The 22,548-nt window shown below is 46.1% G+C and overlaps 1 protein-coding gene across 5 annotated transcripts in view; it reads right to left on the reverse strand.

Annotated features, from left to right (window-relative positions):
* The window catches only part of LOC135909425 (tRNA (34-2'-O)-methyltransferase regulator WDR6), a 443,227-nt gene that overhangs the window by 134,892 nt on the left and 285,787 nt on the right, over positions 1-22,548 (reverse strand). For 3 of the 5 annotated variants that reach the window (XM_065441378.2, XM_065441375.2, XM_065441380.1), the window contains one exon: positions 9,557-9,631. The exons of the other annotated variants lie outside the window; for them this stretch is intronic. In XM_065441378.2, the coding sequence (XP_065297450.1) occupies positions 9,557-9,631 (75 nt within the window). The remainder of the gene's footprint in view (positions 1-9,556; positions 9,632-22,548) is intronic. 5 annotated transcript variants of the gene reach the window in all.

A 22,548-nucleotide genomic window follows, 5' to 3' on the forward strand; every position in this document is an offset into this window, starting at 1 on the left:
ACCAGTGAATCACTCTGTCCTTCCACTGTACTAGGCACGTCATGCATCATAAAAGGACAAAAAGTAAACTGGAGACTGATTTAGTACTGCACGACGAAATGTTGCAATCACAACAAATGTAACGAGTCGCGTAGGTCTTTGATGTCAATGGTAAAAACTTTTAGTCCTTTGTTAGCATCAGAGCTGACATATTCGAAAACCTGTTCAGAGTTTTCAACAAGGAATGGATCTTTAATGTCCAGAAGATTAAGTTTTTCCAGCAGGAACACAGTGATACAGTTTTACCAAGTGTCACTTTCGGATATACCGTATTTAGTCGAATTTAACACGAACTTTTTTTCCGATAAAACAGGTATAAAAATTGCATGCGCGTTAGAATCGAGTAAGACCAAAAATCTGCGTTACCAAATCGCCATCGGCATTTCAAAATGGCCGCCTTGCACGTGTTTCAAGCCTAGCTGCTGTAGCTTCCTTTATGTGCTGCAGTACGTGTGCTTAGGCAATGCTTCCTTCAGCTTAGGTTAGTGCACCGTCTGTTTTCCTGTTTCCTGCGTTTGCTCTATCAGCATGGAAGTGCCGACTGCAAAGACATGCCGAGTTCATCACGATGCAGCAACGAAAAAAAAAAAGCAATCACGTGCGCGGCGACGAATGGAAATCTGGCCGGATCACGGGCGTTCAGAGCTCCCGGAACTTGCGCGCGAGACTGGCGCAAACAGGAGAGGCGTACTACACCGGTGGTTGCTGCATACAACGCGGTTGCACAGCCCCTATTTTCAAAATGATCTGCGACAGAGACAAGAGTTTACATGGTCTATGCATCTAGGCGCACCTCGCCGTGTTCTCGTCGCTTAGTTCACGTTGAAGCGAGAGGCTGCACATAAGTCGATTTGCTCGCTCCTGCTACCGCACTTCCTCACTCCAGTGTTTAAAGAGTTTCCGCGGTCATTGAGTGAGACGTGTTCATGTTTGCTTGTGTGCACATGGCACCATGCTTGTTAATTTAGTTAGTAAGCAAATGTTTAAATGTTTATACGGCCGATAAAACTACTATCTTTGCTTTTCGTATAGCTGTCTACTAATTTGCTATCGTAATTGATGCTTCACCTTTTGGGCTAAACTGTGACTTTCTTATTTATCGCAACTTTAGTGCATTGGGAGTAAATCTCTTGTTTTTTCCAAATGAGAGACAGCTGTATTTCTGTATGAAAGAATGAGATGTGCAGTACTGTAAAGGACGTTTCTTTTTTAGGTCACGGCAAACGGGTGCAGGTTACAATCGAGGGCGCATTTTTCTTTCTTTCTTTCTTTCTTTTTTTTTTTTTGTCACGGAAAGCGGGTGCACGTTACATTCAAGGGCGTGTTAGAATTTAGTAAATACAGTAGTTAACCTGCATGGGATGTCCACTTTATGGGTCTTCGAACTAAAAAACACTTCCAAGGCAAGCTTCTTGTTTTTGTCAATATTTTTCAGCACCTTTGCTAGGTTCATCTTTTTGTATAACTCAATGGCCCGCGATCGAACCATAGTTAAGCTGGCTTCTTTGTGCTCATTAAATACACCTGTAATTGCGTCTTCTGCCTTGGCGTAAAACATTCCACGTGACAGTATGGTAAACCCACCTTCCTTGTCAGCGGGAACGATGCAAAGTGAATTCTTATGCAAGAATGAAATGACACGCTTTACTGGCAGTTTCGACGGTTGTGACTTGCAATGATTCAAGACATTGAAGCCCCCAGAATTCATTCTTGCAGCCTTTTCCTCCAGGGCATGGTGAGAGATCTATCGTACAATTGGCAGGAGCTCATGCTTTGTTCTTGCTGATTCCACGACAAATTTGGGTCCTAGTGACAAGACTTGACACACGTCATTGAGTAGGTCGACTACTTCGGGGTTGTGAAGGTTACTTGAGGCCGGCTGGCTGCTCTTGGCGACGCACTGCCGAAAGTGCCACAACTGCAGCTGCTAGATGTGCTCAGTGTACTGATCGGTGAGACGCAGGTGCTTCCAGAACTGTAGCTTGGCTGTGTGCGGCTCGAATGTGTCATGCAGTTGTACCTCTAGGAGAAAGAAGCCGCAAGAATGAATTCTGAGGGCGTCGATGCCTTGAATCATTGCAAGCCACAACTGTCGAAACTGCTGGCAAAACATGTCATTTCATTTTTGCGCAAGAATTCACTTTGCATTGTTCCCGCAGACCAGGAAGGTAGGTTTACCATCCTGTCACATGGAATGTTTTATGCCAAGGCAGAAGATGTAATTACAGGCCTATTTAATGAGTACAAGGAAGCCAGCTTGACTAAGGTTCAATCACGGGCCATCGAGTTATGCAACAAGATTAATTTAGCAAAGGTGCTGAAGAATATCGACAAAAACAAGAAGCTTGCCTTGGATGTGTTTTTTAGTGTGAAGATCCATAAGGTTGACGTCCCGTTCAGGGCAACTATATACAAAAGTGACATGTGGCAAAAATGTATTCCTGTGTTCCTGCTGAAAAAATGGAATCTTTTGGACTTTGGGGATCCATTCCAAATTAAAAACGCTGAGCAGGTTTTATAATACGTCAACTCGCAAACTAACAAAGGACTAAAAGTTTTTCCATCGACATCAAAGACCTGTACGATTCGTTACTGCGGACTGGACTTAAGACTCTTGCTGATTTGCAAGAGTTGACTTGCATGACTTGCGTTGAATGCAGGATTGACAACTTTGGCATTGTGAGGTTTCAAAACGAAGCAGGAACTTCTGTGGCATACTTTTTAGAACTTTAAGGTCTTTATTTGTCGTCAACCTTTGTGACTTTGGATGGTGTACCGCACCTGCAGAAAAACAGAGTGTGCATCGGTTCCTGCCTTGTCCCGGTCTTAACCCTTTGAGCGTCAATGACGCAAATATATGGTGCCGCGAACAAGTCCAAAATAGTCGATGCCGAATAATTACGACGCTGTCTGTACATTTAAAAAGCGTGCCAATTTCCTAACTTTTTCTTTTCTGTCATGTGCTGCCACTATGTGGGAATACAGGGAATTTTTTTCGCACGCCTCCCTCTCTCGGTTTTCGTTGCATGGTTTGTTCCCACACCTCTATATCCTACTGCTCGCGCATTGGCACATGCGTGGGTGAGCGATGGTTTGGGTTTTGTTCCGCAGGCGGTTTCGGCTTCTTGCGCTTGCAAAACTGATGGCTGTCTTGTTACTAATCGCTCAAAGGGCGACCGCTTGTTTCTCGCTCGTTAAGTGCTCAGAGGGGTGCACATAGGAAGGATGCCGCCGTGCATGTGTTTCTGTTGCTTCTTTTTTTGAGAATCGCGAAAACTAATTGCCTCTGGTTGGCAATAACATGAAGATTAGCGGGAGTTTGTCACACGTTTTGCTTTTTGACAGCCACACAACCACACAATTTTCTTGAGTGCGTGCACCTACACGGTTCGATTACGCTATGGATGTACATATTACAAAGGAGATTTATTGGGGTTCGTAGCGACCGCCGGTTCTAGGATGTACGAGCAGTTTCCGAGCTTGAGCCTCTGCTGCGCGCTTGATGCTGACTCTGTGCGCACGTTCGTTATCTTCCCTACAATTGCCCCGCGGAAATAAAGGAGCCATCCTGGCAACTTAGTTTTCTGGAAGGACGGCAGAATGGTGATACGGCTTGAGACGCTGAACGTGAACGACTTCGCGGCTACGATGTTGCATGTCGGACAGCAGCGTTAGCGGCTCAACCAGGTAATTAACGAGTGATGTTCTCTCGAGAACGTGGTATGGCCTGTCGTACTTCGGAAGGAGTTTTGAAGCGAGCCCAGGCGTGCGCTGTGGCACTAACAACCAGACGAGAGCGCCTGGGAGAAAAGTGGGAGTCGAGTTCTGGGCATCGTTAATGGCTTTTTGACGGTTCTAGTCGTCCAAGGTGAATCGGCGGGCCAGCTGGCGACATTCCTCGGCGCGTCTGGCGGCTTTCGAGATCGGCAAGCATTCGGATGGGTCCGGCCGGTAGGGCAGAATGGTGTCGATTGTGTGTGAAGGATGACGGCCATAAAGAAGGTAAAAGGGTGAGAATCCGGTAGTGGCCGGAGTTGCGGTGTTGCAGATGTAGGTGACAAACGGAAGAACTAGGTCCCAATTAGAGTGATCAGGCGAGACATACATGGCGAGCACGTCACCAAGAATTCGATTAAAGCGTTCCGTGGTACCGTTAGTCGATGGGTGATAAGCAGTGCATTTACGAAGAACAATAGCGCATTCAGCAAGCAGTTGTTCGATGACTTCAGATAAGAAGGTGCGGCCTATGTCACTTAAAAGTTCACGTGGACCTCCATGACGAAGGCAAAAACGGCGAAGTATGAAATTGGCCACCTCCTGCGCTGTAGTGGTAGAGCAGCAGTCTCCGCATAACGGGTTAAGTGGTCTACTGCAACGATTATCCACCTGTTGCCGGTAGGAGTCAACGAAAAAGGCCCGTAGAGATCTATGCCCACACGATGAAAGGGTCGGGATGGGCATTGTAAAGGCTGGAGTTCACTGGCGGAGTTGTGCGGTGGCGCTTTGCGGCGTTGGCCCTCATGACAAGAGCAGACGAACTTTCGAACTAAATTGTACATTCCCTGCCAGTAATAGTGGTGTCGAAGTGTTTCGTAGGTCTTGAAGATTCCCGCGTGGCCACACTGAGGGTCGATGTGGAACGAGGAGCAGAGCTATGATCGCAAGATTCTCGGAATGACGAGTAACCAGGTGCGTCTCTCTGGGGCATAGCTGCGTCTATATAGCAGCTGGTCTTGAATCGCAAAATGAGAAACTTGGCGCCGAAGCATACGTGACGCCGGAACTTTCGACGTATCCGAGAGAAGGTCGAGCAGAGATGCAGTCTAGGGATCATTACACTGTGCAGCAGCGATAGTGTCAACATCCAGAGAGGATAATGTGCACTCGCAGGAGGAGTCGTGACTGGCCTTCAGGGGAAGCGGCGATCTGGATAGCGTGTCAGCGTCGAAGTGCTTTCGCCCAGAATGGTAAACCACACGGATGTCATATTCTTGGATTCACAATGCCCAGCGGGCAACGCGGCCCGATGGATATTTGAGCATCGACAGCCAACATAGTGTGTGGTGGTCGGTCACTACGTCAAACGATCAGCCGTATAAATATGGGCGAAACTTGCCAAGTGCCCACACAATAGCCAAACACTCCTTTTCTGTAACGCTGTAATTGGTCTCCGCCTTGGTTAACATGCGACTCGCGTATGCGACGACGTAATCTGTGTGGCCAGGTTGACGCTGTGCCAACACAGCGCCAAGGCCTACACCGCTTGCATCGGTATGAATTTTGGTTGGTGCTTGAGGGTCAAAATGGCGAAGAATAGGTGGCGTCATGAGAAGACGGCGCAAGGTTGTGAAGGCATCGTCACACGCTGGAGACCATGATGAGAGATCTCTAGCACCACCAAGGAGCTGCGTGAGAGGCGATATAATTGACGCAAAGTTTCGAACGAATCGTCGAAAGTAGGAGCAGAGGCCAATAAAACTGCGTAGCTCTTTCACAGTGGCAGGTTTTGGGAACGCAGTAACAGCACGTAGCTTCGCTGGATCCGGGCGAATGCCCTCCTTTGACACGACATGGCCTAAAATTGTGAGCTGACGAACAGCAAATCGACACTTCTTCAATTAAGTTGCAACCCGGCGTTGGTCAAGCAAGTGAGTATGCGGTGGAGGCGGAGCAGGTGAGTTGTGAAATCAAGGGCGAACACAACAATGTTGTCAAGATCGCAAAGACAGATTTTCCATTTGAGGCCACGCAGAACAGTATCCATCATTCTTTTGAACGTAGCAGGTGCGTTGCAAAGTCCGAAAGGCATGACGGTGAATTCATACAAGGTGTCTGATGTAAAAAAGGAAGTTTTCGTGCGATCATGCTCTGCCATCGGAACCTGCCACTAGCCTGACCGCAAATCCAGCGAAGAAAAGAACTCGACTCCCTGCAAACAGTCCAGAGCATCATTGATGTGCAGTAATGGGTAGACGTCCTTCAGCGTGATCTTGTTCAACCTTTGAAAATCAACACAGAAGCGGATGGAACCGTCTTTCTTTGTGGCGAGGACCACGGGAGAGGGCCATGGGCTCTGTGAAGGTTGAATTACACCTTGACAGAGCATGTCATCGACCTGGTCAGCAATGACGTGACGTTCTGTAGCGGACACGCGATTCGGTTTTTGTCGCAGCGGTGAGTGAGAGCCAGTGTCATAATACTTGACTGCCGATGCACGGCCAAGAGATGTTTGCGCAACGTTGAAAGAACAGCGGAAGTGCTGAAGGATTGCGAGAAGTTGAGATCTCTGCGAATGCATCAGATCTTCGGCGATCAATGGGCTGAACACACCAGTCCATGTTGAGTCAGGTATGGAGAGGGCACTCAGTTCATGGACGGCGATAGAAGGCACTTCGTCGAGGACGAAGACAATTCGTGTTGAATTGACTGATTCGACGTAACCAAGGCATTCGCAGCGGAGCACTGATAGCGGCGATGAAAGATGATTGTAAATAGGCATCGTGCTGACACCGGCGGCAAGGTCAAGTTTTCGGGTAACAAAGCGATGACAGGGCTTGAAGAAGACCGTCCCGTCGGATATGGTACAGCAGAAGACTGGTACAAATGCTGAAGAGCACGGGGGAATACAGGTGTCTTCTTTCACAACAATTTTAGCGGCAGGATGAGCATCAACGGAGGCCAGGTCACCAAGGTGGAAAAGTTCAATCTCAGCCCGAGCACAATTGATGATGGCATTGTGGCGTGAGAGAAAATCACATCCTAGAATAACGGCGCGGGAGCACGATGAAAGAACTACGAATTCAATCGTGTACAAAATGTCCTGTATTGTCACACGGGCAGTACAAGCGGCGGTAGGGCAAACAGGTTGAGCACTTGCCGTTCGAAGTGACAATCTAGACAGAGACATCGTCACTTTACGAAGCGAACGGCAAAACCTGGCATCCATAACTGAAATAGCGGCACCGGTATCGACGAGGGCGACTGTAGCGACATCTTTGATAAACACATCAATGACATTGGCAGGTAAAGGAGGAGGACTTTGGCATGTCGACACCGGCGCAGTTCTTGCCTCAGGAACTGCATCGTATAGTTTCCCTCTTCGTTTAGAGACGGGTCGTCGACACATAGGGGAAAGTGATCGGCGACGTGGGAAGGGTGATCAGAGGCTTTCGAAGCGAGGACGGCGATCAGTCTGGGAGCGAGCTGGTGATGCGACGAAGGGCCCGTAAGGCGCATTTGAATCAAGCGGCACATAGGGCGCTCAGCAATCGTCATCAAATGCCTGCGATCGGCGGCGGCAGAACCTTGCGACATGACCGGGATACCTACATGCGAAGCATGTACGGCGATTGTCCAGCGTACGCCATGGGTTAGCGACAGCAGTGGTGGTCCAGGGGATGGGATGGGGAGGGCGGTGCACAGGCTGCTGGAAGCGACGCACGGGCACAGTGCGAGGGGCCATTGCAGCAACCGTAGCATAAGTGACTGGTGTAGTCACAACACCCTGCTGGTGAACAGCCGGCAGCGCTTCCGCGACCTCTTCAAGGATCACGATACGGAGATGAGACAGCAAAGTGCTGGCAGACTCCTGAGTAGCGGACACCAGAGATAGTTGTCGTGCGACTTCTTCGCGCACGAAATTCTTGATTTGGGTTATCAAGGAGGCTTGTTCTGGGCTACCCGCCGTGGTTGCTCAGTGGCTATGGTGTTGGGTTGCTGAACACGAGGTCGCGGGATCGAATCCCGGCCACGACGGCCGCATTTCGATGGGGGCGAAATGCGAAAACACCTGTGTGCTTAGATTTAGGTGCACGTTAAAGAACCCCAGGTGGTCAAAATTTCCGGAGTCCTCCACTACGGCGTGCCTCATAATCAGAAAGTGGTTTTGGCACGTAAAACCCCAAATATTATTATTATTATTATTATTTGTTCTGGGCTGGTGGTCATGCTGCAGAGTGACGCCGCATTTGGTGTGGCATGTTGCCTTGTCAGAGCTCGCTGCTTACGTAATTCATCATAGCTCTGGCACAAGCTGATGACGTTGCCAACAGTGCGCGGGTCCTTGGCTAGAAGCATCTGGAACGCATCGTCATCGTTTCCCTTCATGACGTGCTTGATCTTTTCCGCTTCCGTCATGGCAGCGTTCACGCGCCTGCACAAATCTAGAACGTCTTCTATATAGCTGGTGAATGTCTCACCCGTGTCCTGTGCGTGTGTACGCAAACGCTGCTCGGCTCGGAGTTTCCAGACGGCGGGTCGGTCAAATACTGTAATCGACGTCTTGAACGCCAACCATGTTCGGATATCCCCCTCATGATTTCTGAACCAGAGACTGGCCACGCCCGCGAGGTAGAATGATACACAAGCCAGTTTGTCCGAGTCATTCCATTTGTTGTGAACGCTCACCTGTTCGTAGAACGACCGCCACTCTTCAATGTCGTTGTCGTCGGTTCCGCTGAAGATAGGAGGCTCCCATTGGCGAACGGTGCAAGCGCAAGGGACTGGTGGTGATGGAAGAGTCTGCTGGTCGGCGTCCGGCATGGCGGAGGGTAGCATCCGAGAACGGTGTTCCAGGATGGTAGAATGGAATGTTACCCCGCACGGCTCCACCACTTATAAAGGAGATTTATTGGGGTTCGTAGCGACCGCCAGTTCTAGGATGCACTGAGCAGTTCCCAAGCTCGAGCCTCTGCTGCACGCTTGATGCTGCCGATGCTGCTGACTCTGTGCGCACGTTCGTTATCTTCCTTTACAATATTAGTAAGAGCAGGAACATTTGAGTCTTGCAAAATATTCTCATGTGCGAATTTTCAAAGCCTTGAACAATGTGTATAACAATGCATCAAATTTTTAATTCTTATACGTTTATTTCCTTTCTTTATTGTTGTTATTCATGAATGAAGAGTACATATATACCAACGCAAAATTTTTCTTGTCACCCTAGAAAAATTACAGTAAATTTTTTTCTGAATAAGTCCCTAAGAAGAATTGGAATCTGCAATAAAAAAAAATCGACCCTGGGCGGTTGCATATGGCGAAAAAAATCGACACTCAAAGGGTTAAGTAATCTATATCTAGGCATATCATAAGAAGCCAACAAACACTGACACCAAGGACAACATAGGGGAAATTACTTGTGCTTAATAAATGAATAAAGAAACGATGAATAGAAATGAAAGTCGATGAAAAAACAACTTGCCGCAAGTGGAAAATAATCCCACAACCTTCGCATGCGAAGGTTGTGGGATCGTTGCGTGATCAAAAGCTGCACACAGCCTGTGAGGGATGCTGTATAGAGGGCCTGAAATTATTTTTAGCACATACAAGCTCTTAGCATGCGCCTACATCCAGGTATAGAATTGGATGGATGCGAAACTTTAATATCCAGGTATAGAAGCATTTTTATATTACATGCCTGAAAAAAAAAAATATATGAGGAAATTAACCCCAAAACCCACGCTCAGTATTGGGACATCATAGCCACCAACTCACTACAACAGTCCTGGCAGCAACTCACCATGTGATATCCACACAGCAGGAGGCCATTGCTCTGGAGTATCATGTGGCCGATCCATTCAAGCGTCGTCGAGCTCTGCGCTATGCCCAGCCAAAATGCACATGTGAGCCATGGAACAAATCGAACTGGAACTCCTTCAGTATCAAATTATGACCTATTATGCCAGCAAAAATCCTGATTTGGGACTTGTACCTCTGCCATGTGGGCACAAAAAGATGACATTAAATATGTGATATCTTAAGCTGCTTAATGTTGTTTTTTTCAAAGCAGGCCTTCAGGCAAGATATAATGTCAATAAGAGCCATAGGACATCATATTTTTTTTTGAAGGATGGTATGACGGGCGAGTTGGTATTTTATATTCTTGAGAAGAGCAGCATAAAAAAAAAAAACATATGGCGAAAAGAACACGACATTCTCTCACATAGTTTTTTTGATGCTACTTTTCTCAGGAATTACCACCTTGACACAAATGTGCAAAGTGTTTATAATTCAATCATTCTAGGCCATGTGCTGCAGATACATTACTCAGCCATCTCTGATATTTTGTCTAAAAATCAAGACACTTTACTGCTCTGCATAGCATCTATCTAAAAAGATTTTTTTCACACAAATTTTGTTCTGTGAGGCTCTCTAGGTTTGCCTATGTGAATAAGGCAAGGTGCTGCAATAAATTTTGGGTATTTTCACGTGTGGCATTACACAATCTTGTCTGAAAAAAACTAACAATCCTTTTCAATATGCTTCAAAACGTAGTAGCAGAGTCCCTTGATACTTTTCTACTGGTCACGAAACTTCAGGCCAAGTTTGCTACAGGGAAAGCAGCTGCTGCTAGGGGAACCACTGCAGAGGTTACGATCGCTGGTGTCATCGGCTTGCTTTGGTGGTTTAGAATAGTTTAGAAGGGTTTAGGCCTGATTGCACAAGCAGTGGTAGACAGCCATTTGACCTTTTGGTGCACATCCTGACAAAGCAAAAAGCATTTTTGGTGCTGTGGCGAACTACATCTATACACCAGATGGTCTCAATTTTAACTGAAATAGTCAATAAATATAACGGAGCTGGCTTTAGGTTCATCAACGAGGCATTTGAAATAAAAATTACTGAACTAGTTTCTATAGTATGTAATTGGATGACTTTCCCTATGTGCATATCGTGGTACAAAGCTGCTTCTACCATTTTGTCTTGCAACAGGCATTTGCATGATTGTTTCTGTTAATGATCATAACTCTAAATCATGCAATGTAACATCAGGTGTTCCTCAGGGGTCAGTCCTTGGGCATCTTCTTTTTCTAATTTTTATTAATGACCTGCCTGATTCTGTAACTTCTAACATAAGGCTCTTTGCAGACGACTGTGTTCTGTACCACTTAATTTCTAATGAGTCTGACTTCTCCATTTATCAATCTGACCTAAATAAAATTTCTTCTTGATGTGACACATGGTTTATGAAACTAAACATTAACAAATGTAAAGCAATGAGGGTGTCTCGAAAGATTAACCAGTCCATTTCTCAGGGCTATGATCTTAATGGTTGCCCTCTTCAGTTTGACGACAGCTACAAGTATCTAGGCGTCCATATCACTAATAACCTGTCGTGGCAGAAACATATCCACCATGTTATTAACAAAGCTAGCAGTTCCCTTGGTTTTCTTCGCAGAATTTCAGCCTCGCTCCCGTTCCATAGAAACTACTACTATATAAAATATTAGTGCATCCTAAACTCAAGTACGCTTCACTGATATGGGACCTGTACACTAGCTCATTAACACAGTCCTTAGAGCTGGTTCAAAACTGCTGAGCTAGGTTTATTCTCTCTAACTACTATCGCTTAGCTAGCGTTTATCGCATGAAGCTAAAGCTTGACCTACCTCTCCTACTAGACGTCGAATTTCCCGCTTATGCCTGTTTCACAAAATATATACACTAATAATGACCTAAAAATGACACTTTTTTCGCCTCCGAGCCATTTGTCATTCTGTACTGATCATCGAATGAAGGTTGGGGTGCCTCAGTGTAGAAGCAATGTATACCTGGAAGCCTTCATCCCCAAAACAAATCAAGACTGGAATCGCTCTCCCGCCTCCATCGTCACTATCACAGATCATGAAGTGTTCAAGTCGGCTATCTCTGATCATGTGCTGCCTCATTAGCCATTTTTGTTATTTTTATATTGCTACTCCTCGGTGTAATGCTTGTACGGCCTTGAGAGTACATAAATGAAATAAATGAAATCAAATTGCGACGCTACAAGCGAGCAAGGAAAAAAACTACCAAAAGAAAAACAAAAAAAGACTGTGGAATAAGGGCATGTAAGGAACATGATGCAACTAAACCGAAGTTACACTTAAGACGGTTTTCTTTACAGCTAAGATCCAATATCTTTCCTACATAACTGTGCCTTGGATCATGTGAAATTTGTTTACCGTATTTACTTGATTGTAACATGCCCTCGATTGTAACATGCACCTGTTTTCCACTACCAAAAAAAAAGTGGAAAAAAAACTTCCACCCTCGATTGCAACATGCATCCGTTTGCCGTGATGTAAAAAAAGAAAAGGCCTTTACACTACCGTGCACCTCATTCTTTCATACCAAAATGCGAAAATAAAACTTTCTCTCATTTGGAAAAACAAAGATTTACTCCCAATACATAAAGTTGCAATGAATAGAAAAAATTGCAGTTTCGCCCGAAAGGCTTAGCATCGATAGCGATAGCAAATTAGTAGACAGCTGCACGAAAAGTAAGGTTAGTAATTTCATCTGCCGTATAAACCTTGAAACATTCACTTATCAACTAAATTAACAAGCATGGCGTCATGCACACACAAGCAAACGTGAACACGTCTCACTCAATAACCGCGCAAACTCTTTAACAAAACGCTGGAGTGAGGAAGTGCGGTAGCAGGAGCGATCGAATTGACCTTTGTGCGGCCTCCCGATTCAATGCAAACTAAGCGACAAGAACACAGTGGGGTGCGCCTGGATGCATAGACTCTGTCTCCATCGCAGATCGCTTTCAAGCTAGGAGCCCCGCAGCCACGCCGTACACAATGTAGCTACCGGAGTAGAACGCCTCTCCTGCTTACGCCAGTCCTGCACGCATGTTTAAGGAACTCCAAACGCCCATGATGCGGCACAATTTCCGTCCGTCTCCACACACATCATCACTTTCCTTTTAACTGTGGCATCACGTGTCCGTGCAGTCGACACTTCTGTACTGACAGAGTAAACACAGAAAATGGGAAGACGGACAGTGTACTAAGCACACATAGTGGGGCCGTATTCTGAAACGATCCACTTCAGCAGTACATTGCTGTCTCGGCCACACTTTCACCATCTGCGAGCTCTCATTGGCTGTTTTACGTTTTGCTGTTTTTGTTTTACGTTTGTCCAGGCTGTCATTAAACAGTTGGTAGTTGGCGCTTCACTGTCTCCCTTTCTTCTGTCCCTTTTCCAGAAATGTATTTTGCGCCACAAAGTATACCTAGGAAATACGTCATCTGATTTTGCTCAACCAGCCAATCGGCACGTGCCAGATGGCGATACTATCGCCGAGGCAATAGTATTGCCGAAGTAGATCGTTTCAGAATACAACCCCAAGACATGAAGGAAGCTATGGCAGTTACGCTCAAAGCATGTACGACGTGGCCATTTTGAAAGGCCGATAGCAATATGGTAATGATTTAGGGTTGTACTTGATTCTAATGCCCACACAATTTTTGGACTAATTTTATCGGAAAAAGAAGGGCGCATCAGATTCGAGTAAATACGGTAAGTTACAACCATGGAATCTGCTCTTCCGATCATGCAGGGTTGCAAGAAAAGTGCCCTTAATATGCCAATTATGCATCCGCAGTTGAGTGCACATATTTCGAGGTATTTATAAAGTGGCACCATATTAACAACTATGCTAAACAATGTGCAACTGGACGTTATCCAAGGCTTATCCTTGACCAGGCAGCCTTTTTGAGCAAGCTCTATGGTACGGTAGTATGAGGAGTACCCAACTGCAGCACAAACGGCACAAATAACCACACAGCAGCAGTACATTGCCACCTACACTAAAGCGAAATGCAGCCAAAGAGTTAAAACTGGTGAGAACGGCGAATGGAGGAATGAAGACATTGGCTATATCCATCGGCTATGGCACCTCTAAAAACTTCTAGGATAATGATGATGATGCTGAAAGCACGCTTTAGGTTTCAGTTTTACCAGCGAAGCAACATCAACATTACAAGGCCTTCATTATTTTGCTTTCTCTGGCAAAGCCTCGGTGCAATTTTCTGCTAAAATGCCATTTTGGAGCAGGATGGCACAGAGGACTGCTCTTGGCACAATTTGGCACAATCCACCACTGCGCTAGGCTGATACGATGCTGATTTTGGTCTGTTAACTTCCTGCGATGGCTGTGTTGTGCCGACTGCTGTATAAGCAGGAGTGGAGTCACCGGCAGAAAAATCAGACGATTTTGTTGCAACACTGCAACGACCCAACAGCCCCCCGCGTTGACACAGCTGTCAAAGTATTTTTGCTGATAATTTCTACACATGCTGTTCGGCGATTTCTGCGTGCTGCTTATTCTCAACAAGGGAAAACCGGAGGAAGGTGGGAGATGCAAATTCAAGACAATGAGCGAAACGAGAACAAGGTGAAAGCGGGAGTCAACGTTTTGACAAGTGGACAAATCCACATGTCGAAACGTTGGCTCCTGCTTTCGCCTTGTTCTCGTTTTGCTCATTCTTCCCAACAAGACATTTAGCATATTCGTGGAAAGGAACAGTTATAGCTTGCGCAACATTTCATGTTTCCGTATCGATTTATCCAATCAGTAGATTTGTTCACACAGGCTCTTCAAGCACCGTGTAAATCACGCAGTGCTGACACAACATAATGACAAAATATTGCAAGACATGCTAATTTGCAAATGTAAGTACTGTCGCATCGCACTAGCTGAGACAAACTACATAAAAAGAGCGACCGGCGGCTTCTGGGGCCACTTTGAAAACAGCAACTGGGAGACCGGGAGCAGTTATTGATAGCTGGTTTTCACTTTTTTTAGAACTCTTCATCATGCATGCAGTGTGCTCGATGAAATTTAGCAAAAAAAAATAAATAATTATGGGGTTTTACGTGCCAAAACCATTTTCTGATTATCAGGCACACCGTAATGGAGGACTCCGGAAATTTCGACCAACTGGGGTTCGTTAACGTGCACCAATGGAATCAGCGATGGGTAGAGTGAAAACAAAATACCGTACGCTATACTCATGGGCGACTTCAATGTCAAGGTAGGCAAGAAGCAGGCTGGAGACAAGGCAGTGGGGGAATATGGCATAGGCACTAGGAATAGCAGGGGAGAGTTATTAGTAGAGTTTGCGGAACGGAATAATATGTGGATAATGAATAGCTTCTTCCGCAAGCGGGATAGCCGAAAGTGGACGTGGAGGAGCCCGAACGGCGAAACTAGAAATGAAATAGACTTCATACTCTGAGCTAACCCTGGCATCATACAAGATGTGGACGTGCTCAGCAAGGTGCACTGCAGTGACCATAGGATGGTAAGAACTTGAATTAGCCTAGACCTGAGGAAGGAACGGAAGAAACTGGTACATAAGAAGCCGATCAATGAGTTAGCGGTAAGAGGGAAAATAAAAGAATTCCAGATCAAGCTACAGAACAGGTATTCGGCTTTAACTCAGGAAGAGGACCTTAGTGTTGAAGCAATGAATGACAATCTTGTGGGCATCATTAAGGAGTGTGCAATAGAAGTCGGTGGTAACTCTGTTAGACAGGATACCAGCAAGCTATCGCAGGAGACGAAAGATCTGACCAAGAAACGCCAATGTATGAAAGCTTCTAACCCTACAGCTAGAATAGAACTGGCAGAACTTTCGAAGTTAATCAACAAACATAAGACAGCTGACTTAAGAAAGTATAATATGGATAGAATTGAACATGCTCTCAGGAATGGAGGAAACCTAAAAGCAGTGAAGAAGAAACTAGGAATTGGCAAGAATCAGATGTATGCGTTAAGAGACAAAGCCGGCAATATCATTACTAATATGGATGTGATAGTTCAAGTGGCTGAGGAGTTCTATAGAGATTTATACAGTACCAGTGGCACCCATGACGATAATGGAAGAGAGAATAGTCTAGAAGAATTCGAAATCCCACAGGTAAATGCCGGAAGAAGTAAAGAAAGCAAGCCTTGGGAGCTATGCAAAGGGGGAAGGCAGCTGGGGAGGATGAGGTAACAGCAGATTTGTTGAAGGATGGTGGGCAGATTGTTCTAGAGAAACTGGCCACCCTGTATACACAATGCCTCGTGACCTCAAGCATACAGGAATCTTGGAAGAACGCTAACATAATCCTAATCTATAAGAAAGGGGATGCCAAAGACTTGAAAAATTATAGACCGATCAGCTTACTGTCAGTTGCCTACAAACTATTTACTAAAGTAATTGCAAATAGAATCAGGAACACATAGGCTTCTGTCAAGCAGAGGACTAGGCAGGATTCCGCAAAGGCTACTCAACAATAGACCATATTCACACTATTAATCAGGTGATAGAGAAATGCGCGGAATATAACCAACCCTTATATATAGCTTTCATTGATTACGAGAAAGCGTTTGATTCTGTCGAAACCTCAGCAGTCATGGAGGCATTACGGAATCAGGGTGTAGACGAGCCGTATGTAAAAATACTGAAAGATATCTATAGCGGCTCCACTGCCACCGTAGCCCTCCATAAAGAAAGCAACAAAATCCCAATAAAGAAAGGTGTCAGGCAGGGAGATACGATCTCTCCAATGCTATTCACAGCGTGTTTACAGGAGGTATTCAGACACCTGGATTGGGAAGAATTGGGAATAAAAGTTAATGGAGAATATATTAGCAACTTGCGATTCGCTGATGATATTGCCTTGCTTAGTAACCCAGGGGACCAATTGCAATGCATGCTCAATGACCTGGAGAGGCAAAGTAGAAGAGTGGGTCTAAAAATTAATCCGCAAAAAACTAAAGTAATGTTTAACAGCCTCAGAAGAGAACAGCAATTTACAATAGGTAGCGAGGCACTGGAAGTGGTAAGGGAATACATCTACTTAGGGCAGGTAGTGACTGCGGATCCGGATCATGAGACTGAAATAATCAGAAGAATAAGAATGGGCTGGGCTGCATTTGGCAGGCATTCTCAGATCATGAACAGAAGGTTGCCATTATCCCTCAAGAGAAAAGTGTATAATAGCTATGTTTTACCAGTACTCACCTACAGGGCAGAAACCTGGAGGCTTACGAAAAGGGTTCTACTTAAATTGAAGATGATGCAACGAGCTATGGAAAGAAGAATGAAGGGTGTAACGTTAAGGGATAAGAAAAGAGCAGATTGGGTGAGGGAACAAATGTGAGTTAATGACATCTTAGTTGAAATCAAGAAAAAGAAATGGGCATGGGCAGGACATGCAATGAGGAGGGAAGATAACCGATGGTCATTAAGGGTTACGGACTGGATTCCAAGGGAAGGGAAGCGTAGCAGGGGGCGGCAGAAAGTTAGGTGGGCGGATGAGATTAAGAAGTTTGCAGGGACGACATGGCCACAATTAGTACATGACCGGGGTTGTTGGGGAAGTATGGGAGAGGCCTTTGCCCTGCAGTGGGCGTAACCAGGCTGATGATGATGATGAAATCTAAGTACACAAGTGTTTTCGCATTTTGCCCTCATTGAAATGTGGCCGCCGTGGCGACCTCGTGCTCAGCAGCCTAACACCACAACCACTGAACAACCAAGGCGGGTTGAAGTATAGTAAAAAGAAACTCTGTGCGTATAAGCACTTAACATGAGAGTGCATAGCTTTCTTTGAAAATGTCGATGCCTGCTTTATACTGGCATAACTGAGCAAGGCGTGCTGGAGTATTGTGGGGCTGCCACTTGTTGCCCGTTTAGCATAAGAGCCTAAGAGGCATAAAAATGTGTCAGCATACGAACATCACAACCTCCTTTATAGGTCTGAAACAATACACACAGAGGTATCACTATATATAGTCGCATTTCATTTGTGGAAGAGCTGGAGAGTGCAACCAGAAGCCTCTGATCGGCAACAGTGATGTACTGACGTTGGCACTGCACAGTCGCGCTTCCTGCTTCTTCTGTGCACAGCATACAACACTTCAAATCGCTATGGTGAGAACTGAACTACAAAAGCACTTTTGTCCGTCCTAATTGCTTATCTTTTAGTTCAGCTCTCTTGGTAGCGGGTGCATGAATTCGTCGATGAGCTAAGCCTAACAACCGCTGAACAAGATCAACATAGCCTTAAGCTTGATTTGAACAGCTGGCAATTGTGCATTTCAACTTCGGAAACATGTTTCAAATTGCTTTAAGCACGAATAAATATTGCGTGTCCCTAATAATATTAGCCAAACCGAAAAAATAAAAGTAAATGGTCTGAAAAACGTACTCCCTAGGTCTCATCATCGTATCTTGCACCGCATTTTTCTTTTTTTCTTTTAACAGCTTGGCTAACGTTAGCTGGGACAGTCAGTATATATACAAGGACAGGCAATGCATTGATTGCTTTGTCTGTGCAATGTTTTCTCTCGGTGGTTGATTTCACAAAGATTGGCAGATCCAATCTTTGGGCCGTCTATAGCCAGAACGACACTGCGGCATGCGGCACACAACAGGTCTTCGGCACTGTTCTTCAAGTGTGCTCAATGTCCCCAATGGAGACTGCTCAAGGAAAGGATGACAGCGAGTATATGCTGCTAAGAAGGAACCTCAATGATGGCCTAGTAGGGACACAAGGTACAAGGAGAATACTGTTTATTAAGCTAGTAGCTAGTACCTAGTAAGTCGCGTGTCAGTGGCGCTCAAGGAAAGTTCGAATACCAGCGCCTCCCAAACTATTTTCGTCGGTGGTGGTGATCTGGCAGCACACTGCCCACTACAATGCTCCCCCCTAGTGAGGGAGTAATAGCTGCTGAGTAATCGCTCTTTGCGCGGTCCTTAACTTGTTCTCAAGCTTCTTTGTGAGCCTCCAAGTCTTTGCCAGATATGTCAGCACCGGTGAATAACGATAGCACTCGCGTAATGATTGCATCCCTGAATTTTGTCATCAAACTTCGACTTTGTTTTTCTTTCCTGTGTAAAGATCGCAACCTGAATTTGCCACAGCGATATGTTGTGTGCCAAGTTTAGCTAATGATGACTGCGCTTACCATCTGTCGAATGCTACGTGAACGACTACCTAGTGGTCTGCACGCACCATACATGCTTAAGCAGATGCCCCATTTCATTCCTTTCATGTCTTTTCGCACTTCCATAAAAAAAAATAGCCACAACTAAACTTGCCTTGGCTTTATTATTTGTAGGCTTTGTAATGGTTGTGGTCAACAACAACAACAACACAGACGCCTTTCGATTCCTCTCATCTGCACTGGTGGGCATGCAACAAATCATGAGCGGCAACGATAGTAGCCATGTTTACACTGATCTGTTAGAAATGTACCCTATTCATATGCCGACGCTTGTAACACAGCTAAGATATTCGCCCACACTTAGAGGAAACATGCCATATTAGGATAGTAGTAAAGACAAATGCCGCAGTTTCCGCAGCATACCCGTCATGTGTTTCTATGTCACTGGCTGCTAAGCAAGTCCATCTCTGTTTCTGTCCCCTCAAAGTGGACATGACTGTTTCAATGCATGTAATGTACTCACAAAAAGAAAAAAAAAAAAGAAATGCATTTGGCACGGTCGGCTTGCTCCACCGGCCGCCATTTTTGTTTTGGTGTCACGCACTGTTACAGCGGCAGCTGCCTGTTTGTTGACCTCTTGTCATCCCGCAGCAAATGCCACATGAAAAAAGAAAAAAATTTTCTTTTCGTGGGAAATTTAACCCGCATAATGATCACACCCCTGAATGTGCGGCAATTTTTTTGACAAAAAAAAAAAGCAATCATTATGCGAGTAGACACGGTAAACTTGCCGGAACCTAACCCTGCATATTTACCTACTCGCGTAGATCTAGCAGGCTCCAAAATGTGCTCAAATGCGATTGTTTTGTACTGAAATTGCGTCAAATACTGCCAATTGCTCTTGCGTGCGCGCCGGCATTTTTTTTTGCAAAGACAACCAAGTGCCGGAAGCAATCACGTGCACTGGAAACACATCATGGGCGCCATCTTGTTTGTTGATCACCCGTATGAAGCGGTGCGCATGTTGCTACCGACATGCGACAGCGGTTTTTGTATACCTATTAGGCGTGATTATAAATCACTGTTCTTAACACGCGTTCAGCTTGTGTTCCCCCCCGACTGACAACTCGACACAGCCTATGTAGCTTAGGCCAATCATGTAAGGCCTAAGCCTGAATGCAAACTGAACGCGTGTTTCGAACAACGATCGCCGATTGCAGCCGTGCAATGCGTAATGTGTGCCTCAGTCATAAAAATGCACCAAAAACAAGGTAATCCACATCCCACCGACACGTAATTGTTTACGGTGCTTGAGATAGTGGTTAAAGCATGGAGTGCCATGCATAGGGCCGTGATTGAGCAATCATTCGGGAATATGAATCCCTTGCTTCAAGAATAGTGGTTTTGGTCCCACCTGACAGGCATCGCATGTGGATTTGGCGCCGGGTGTAGATTTGTGCAAAGGGGGCTGCAATCTCTATCGTTTACCTTTGGGTACATGGGATATGAACACTTTTGCAATCGGCACTAGACGCATTAGCACCTACGGGCGACAGTGTGCGCTGGAGAAATGCTGCTGCATGCACTGTTGCTCTGCATCTGGTGCCGAGTATGTGTTGGCACCTACGGGCGACAGCGTGCGCTGGAGAAATGCTGCTGCATGCACTGTTGCTCTGCGTCTGGTGGCGAGTGACATGTCAGCACCTACGGGCGACAGTGTGCACTGGAGAAATGCTGCTGCATGCGCTGTTGCTCTGCGTGTGGTGCCGAATGATGCGTCGGTGCCTATGGTCGAGAGCGTGCGCTGGAGAAATGCTGCTGCATGCACTGTTGCTCTGCGTCTGGTGGCGAGTGACATGTCAGCACCTACGGGCGACAGCGTGCACTGGAGAAATGCTGCTGCATGCACTGTTGCTCTACGTCTGGCGCCGAATGGTGCGTCAGTGCCTACGCGCGACAGCGTGCGCTGGAGAAATGCTGCTGCATGCGCTGTTGCTCTGCGTCTGGTGCCGAATGATGCGTCGGTGCCTATGGTCGAGAGCGTGCGCTGGAGAAATGCTGCTGCATACACTGTTGCTCTGCGTCTGGTGGCAAGTGACACGTCGGCACCTACGGGCGACAGCTTGCGCTGGAGAAATGCTGCTGCATGCACTGTTGCTCTGCATCTGGTGCCGAATGACGCGTCGGTGCCTACAGCCGACAGCGTGTGCTGGAGAAATGCTGCTGCACGTGCTGTTGCTTTGCATCTGGTGCCAAGTGACGCGTCGGCACCTACGGGTGACAGCGTGCGCTGGAGATATGCTACTGCTTGCACTGTTGCTCTGCGTCCGGTCCCAAGTTATACAAAATCTCGCAAAAGTGATCGTATCTCTGAAAGTAATTGACCAAGAATACTGTTCCACAGCAGTGCTGCCATTGCTGATCAACGCATACGGCGCACTTTGTACTGTTGGCAATGCGGTTCTATATCCTCAAGGAAAGCTTGCCAAAGTAGGCTAACAGAATTTTGACAGTAAAGCTTTGTTTTACTATGCATTTTCTATCTGTGCCGTCTCTTTTCGCAACCACAAAATTTTCACGAGAGCACATTTTTTCGCGTTCCTACCGATTTCGTTATTTCTAGATTCAACAATACTACGGAGGGCTTTAGTTTACACCTCCACCCATTGGTCCAAACGTCCAGATCTCTTGTGGTCACCGGAATACAGGATAAGCTCGGCGCTGCGACAGAATGCTTGCAACATGCGCTGCTTTGATAGCTCTCACTTGGGATTGACTGCCAGGTGGCTTTTTTTTTTTTTCTGGAGAAATGCTGCTGCATGCACTGTTGCTCTGCATCTGGTGCCGAGTATGTGTTGGCACCTACGGGCGACAGCGTGCGCTGGAGAAATGCTGCTGCATGCACTGTTGCTCTGCGTCTGGTGGCGAGTGACATGTCAGCACCTACGGGCGACAGCGTGCACTGGAGAAATGCTGCTGCATGCGCTGTTGCTCTGCGTGTGGTGCCGAATGATGCGTCGGTGCCTATGGTCGAGAGCGTTCAGCGCTTCATCGCTTGGGTCCTGTCCCTTACTTTGTGGTTGCATGTGTTTGCGCTGTAAACAGTTTTATGTCAAGTATGCACCAACTCGCCCAGAAAGAAGTTTTAATGCCAGGTGGCTGCCAGAGAGGCTGGAGAGGCTTTGCACACTGGCTACAAAACAACTGGAAGTAGACAAGATGACATCCCATTATGATGCAGAGCCAGTGAAGGTGGAGCTTAGCCCCGATCGCATGGCAAACGAGTTGTGGAGAAAATGCATGGCTATGGAGAAGTGTAACTGGTAATTGTCTGTACCTCTCTTGATACAAGACGCTTCACACAATTTGTGGAGCAAATTACTCACTGTAGCTGTACCCTACGCATCTACAAAATTTGTCTGAGCCGTTTCAGGGACCCTTTAAAGTCAAGTGAATTAAGGCAAGTTAATTAAGGTAGGGTTAACTAAGCCACTCGAACCCTCAACCTTTTGGTGGGAGTCGAACCCACTTGGAGATTTGGGCGAACTGGCCATATTTCCAAGTTGGATTTCCATTGACATCGTAAAGGACGAGAGTTGGACTTACTACCTGCATTAATTAAGGTATGGTTAATTAAGATGGAGTTAATTAAGACCCTCAAACCCACAAACTTTAATGGGAGAAAACAACAGGAAGTAACAACGCATTAAAATGAAAACGTTAAGTAACGTAATGAATGTGTCGCAAGTGGGCAGGCTTTCACGTTCATCCTCTTTAGCATATGCTAAATTGAG

The sequence above is a fragment of the Dermacentor albipictus genome, unplaced genomic scaffold (assembly GCF_038994185.2).
Source record: "Dermacentor albipictus isolate Rhodes 1998 colony unplaced genomic scaffold, USDA_Dalb.pri_finalv2 scaffold_17, whole genome shotgun sequence".
Lineage (NCBI taxonomy): Eukaryota > Metazoa > Arthropoda > Arachnida > Ixodida > Ixodidae > Dermacentor > Dermacentor albipictus.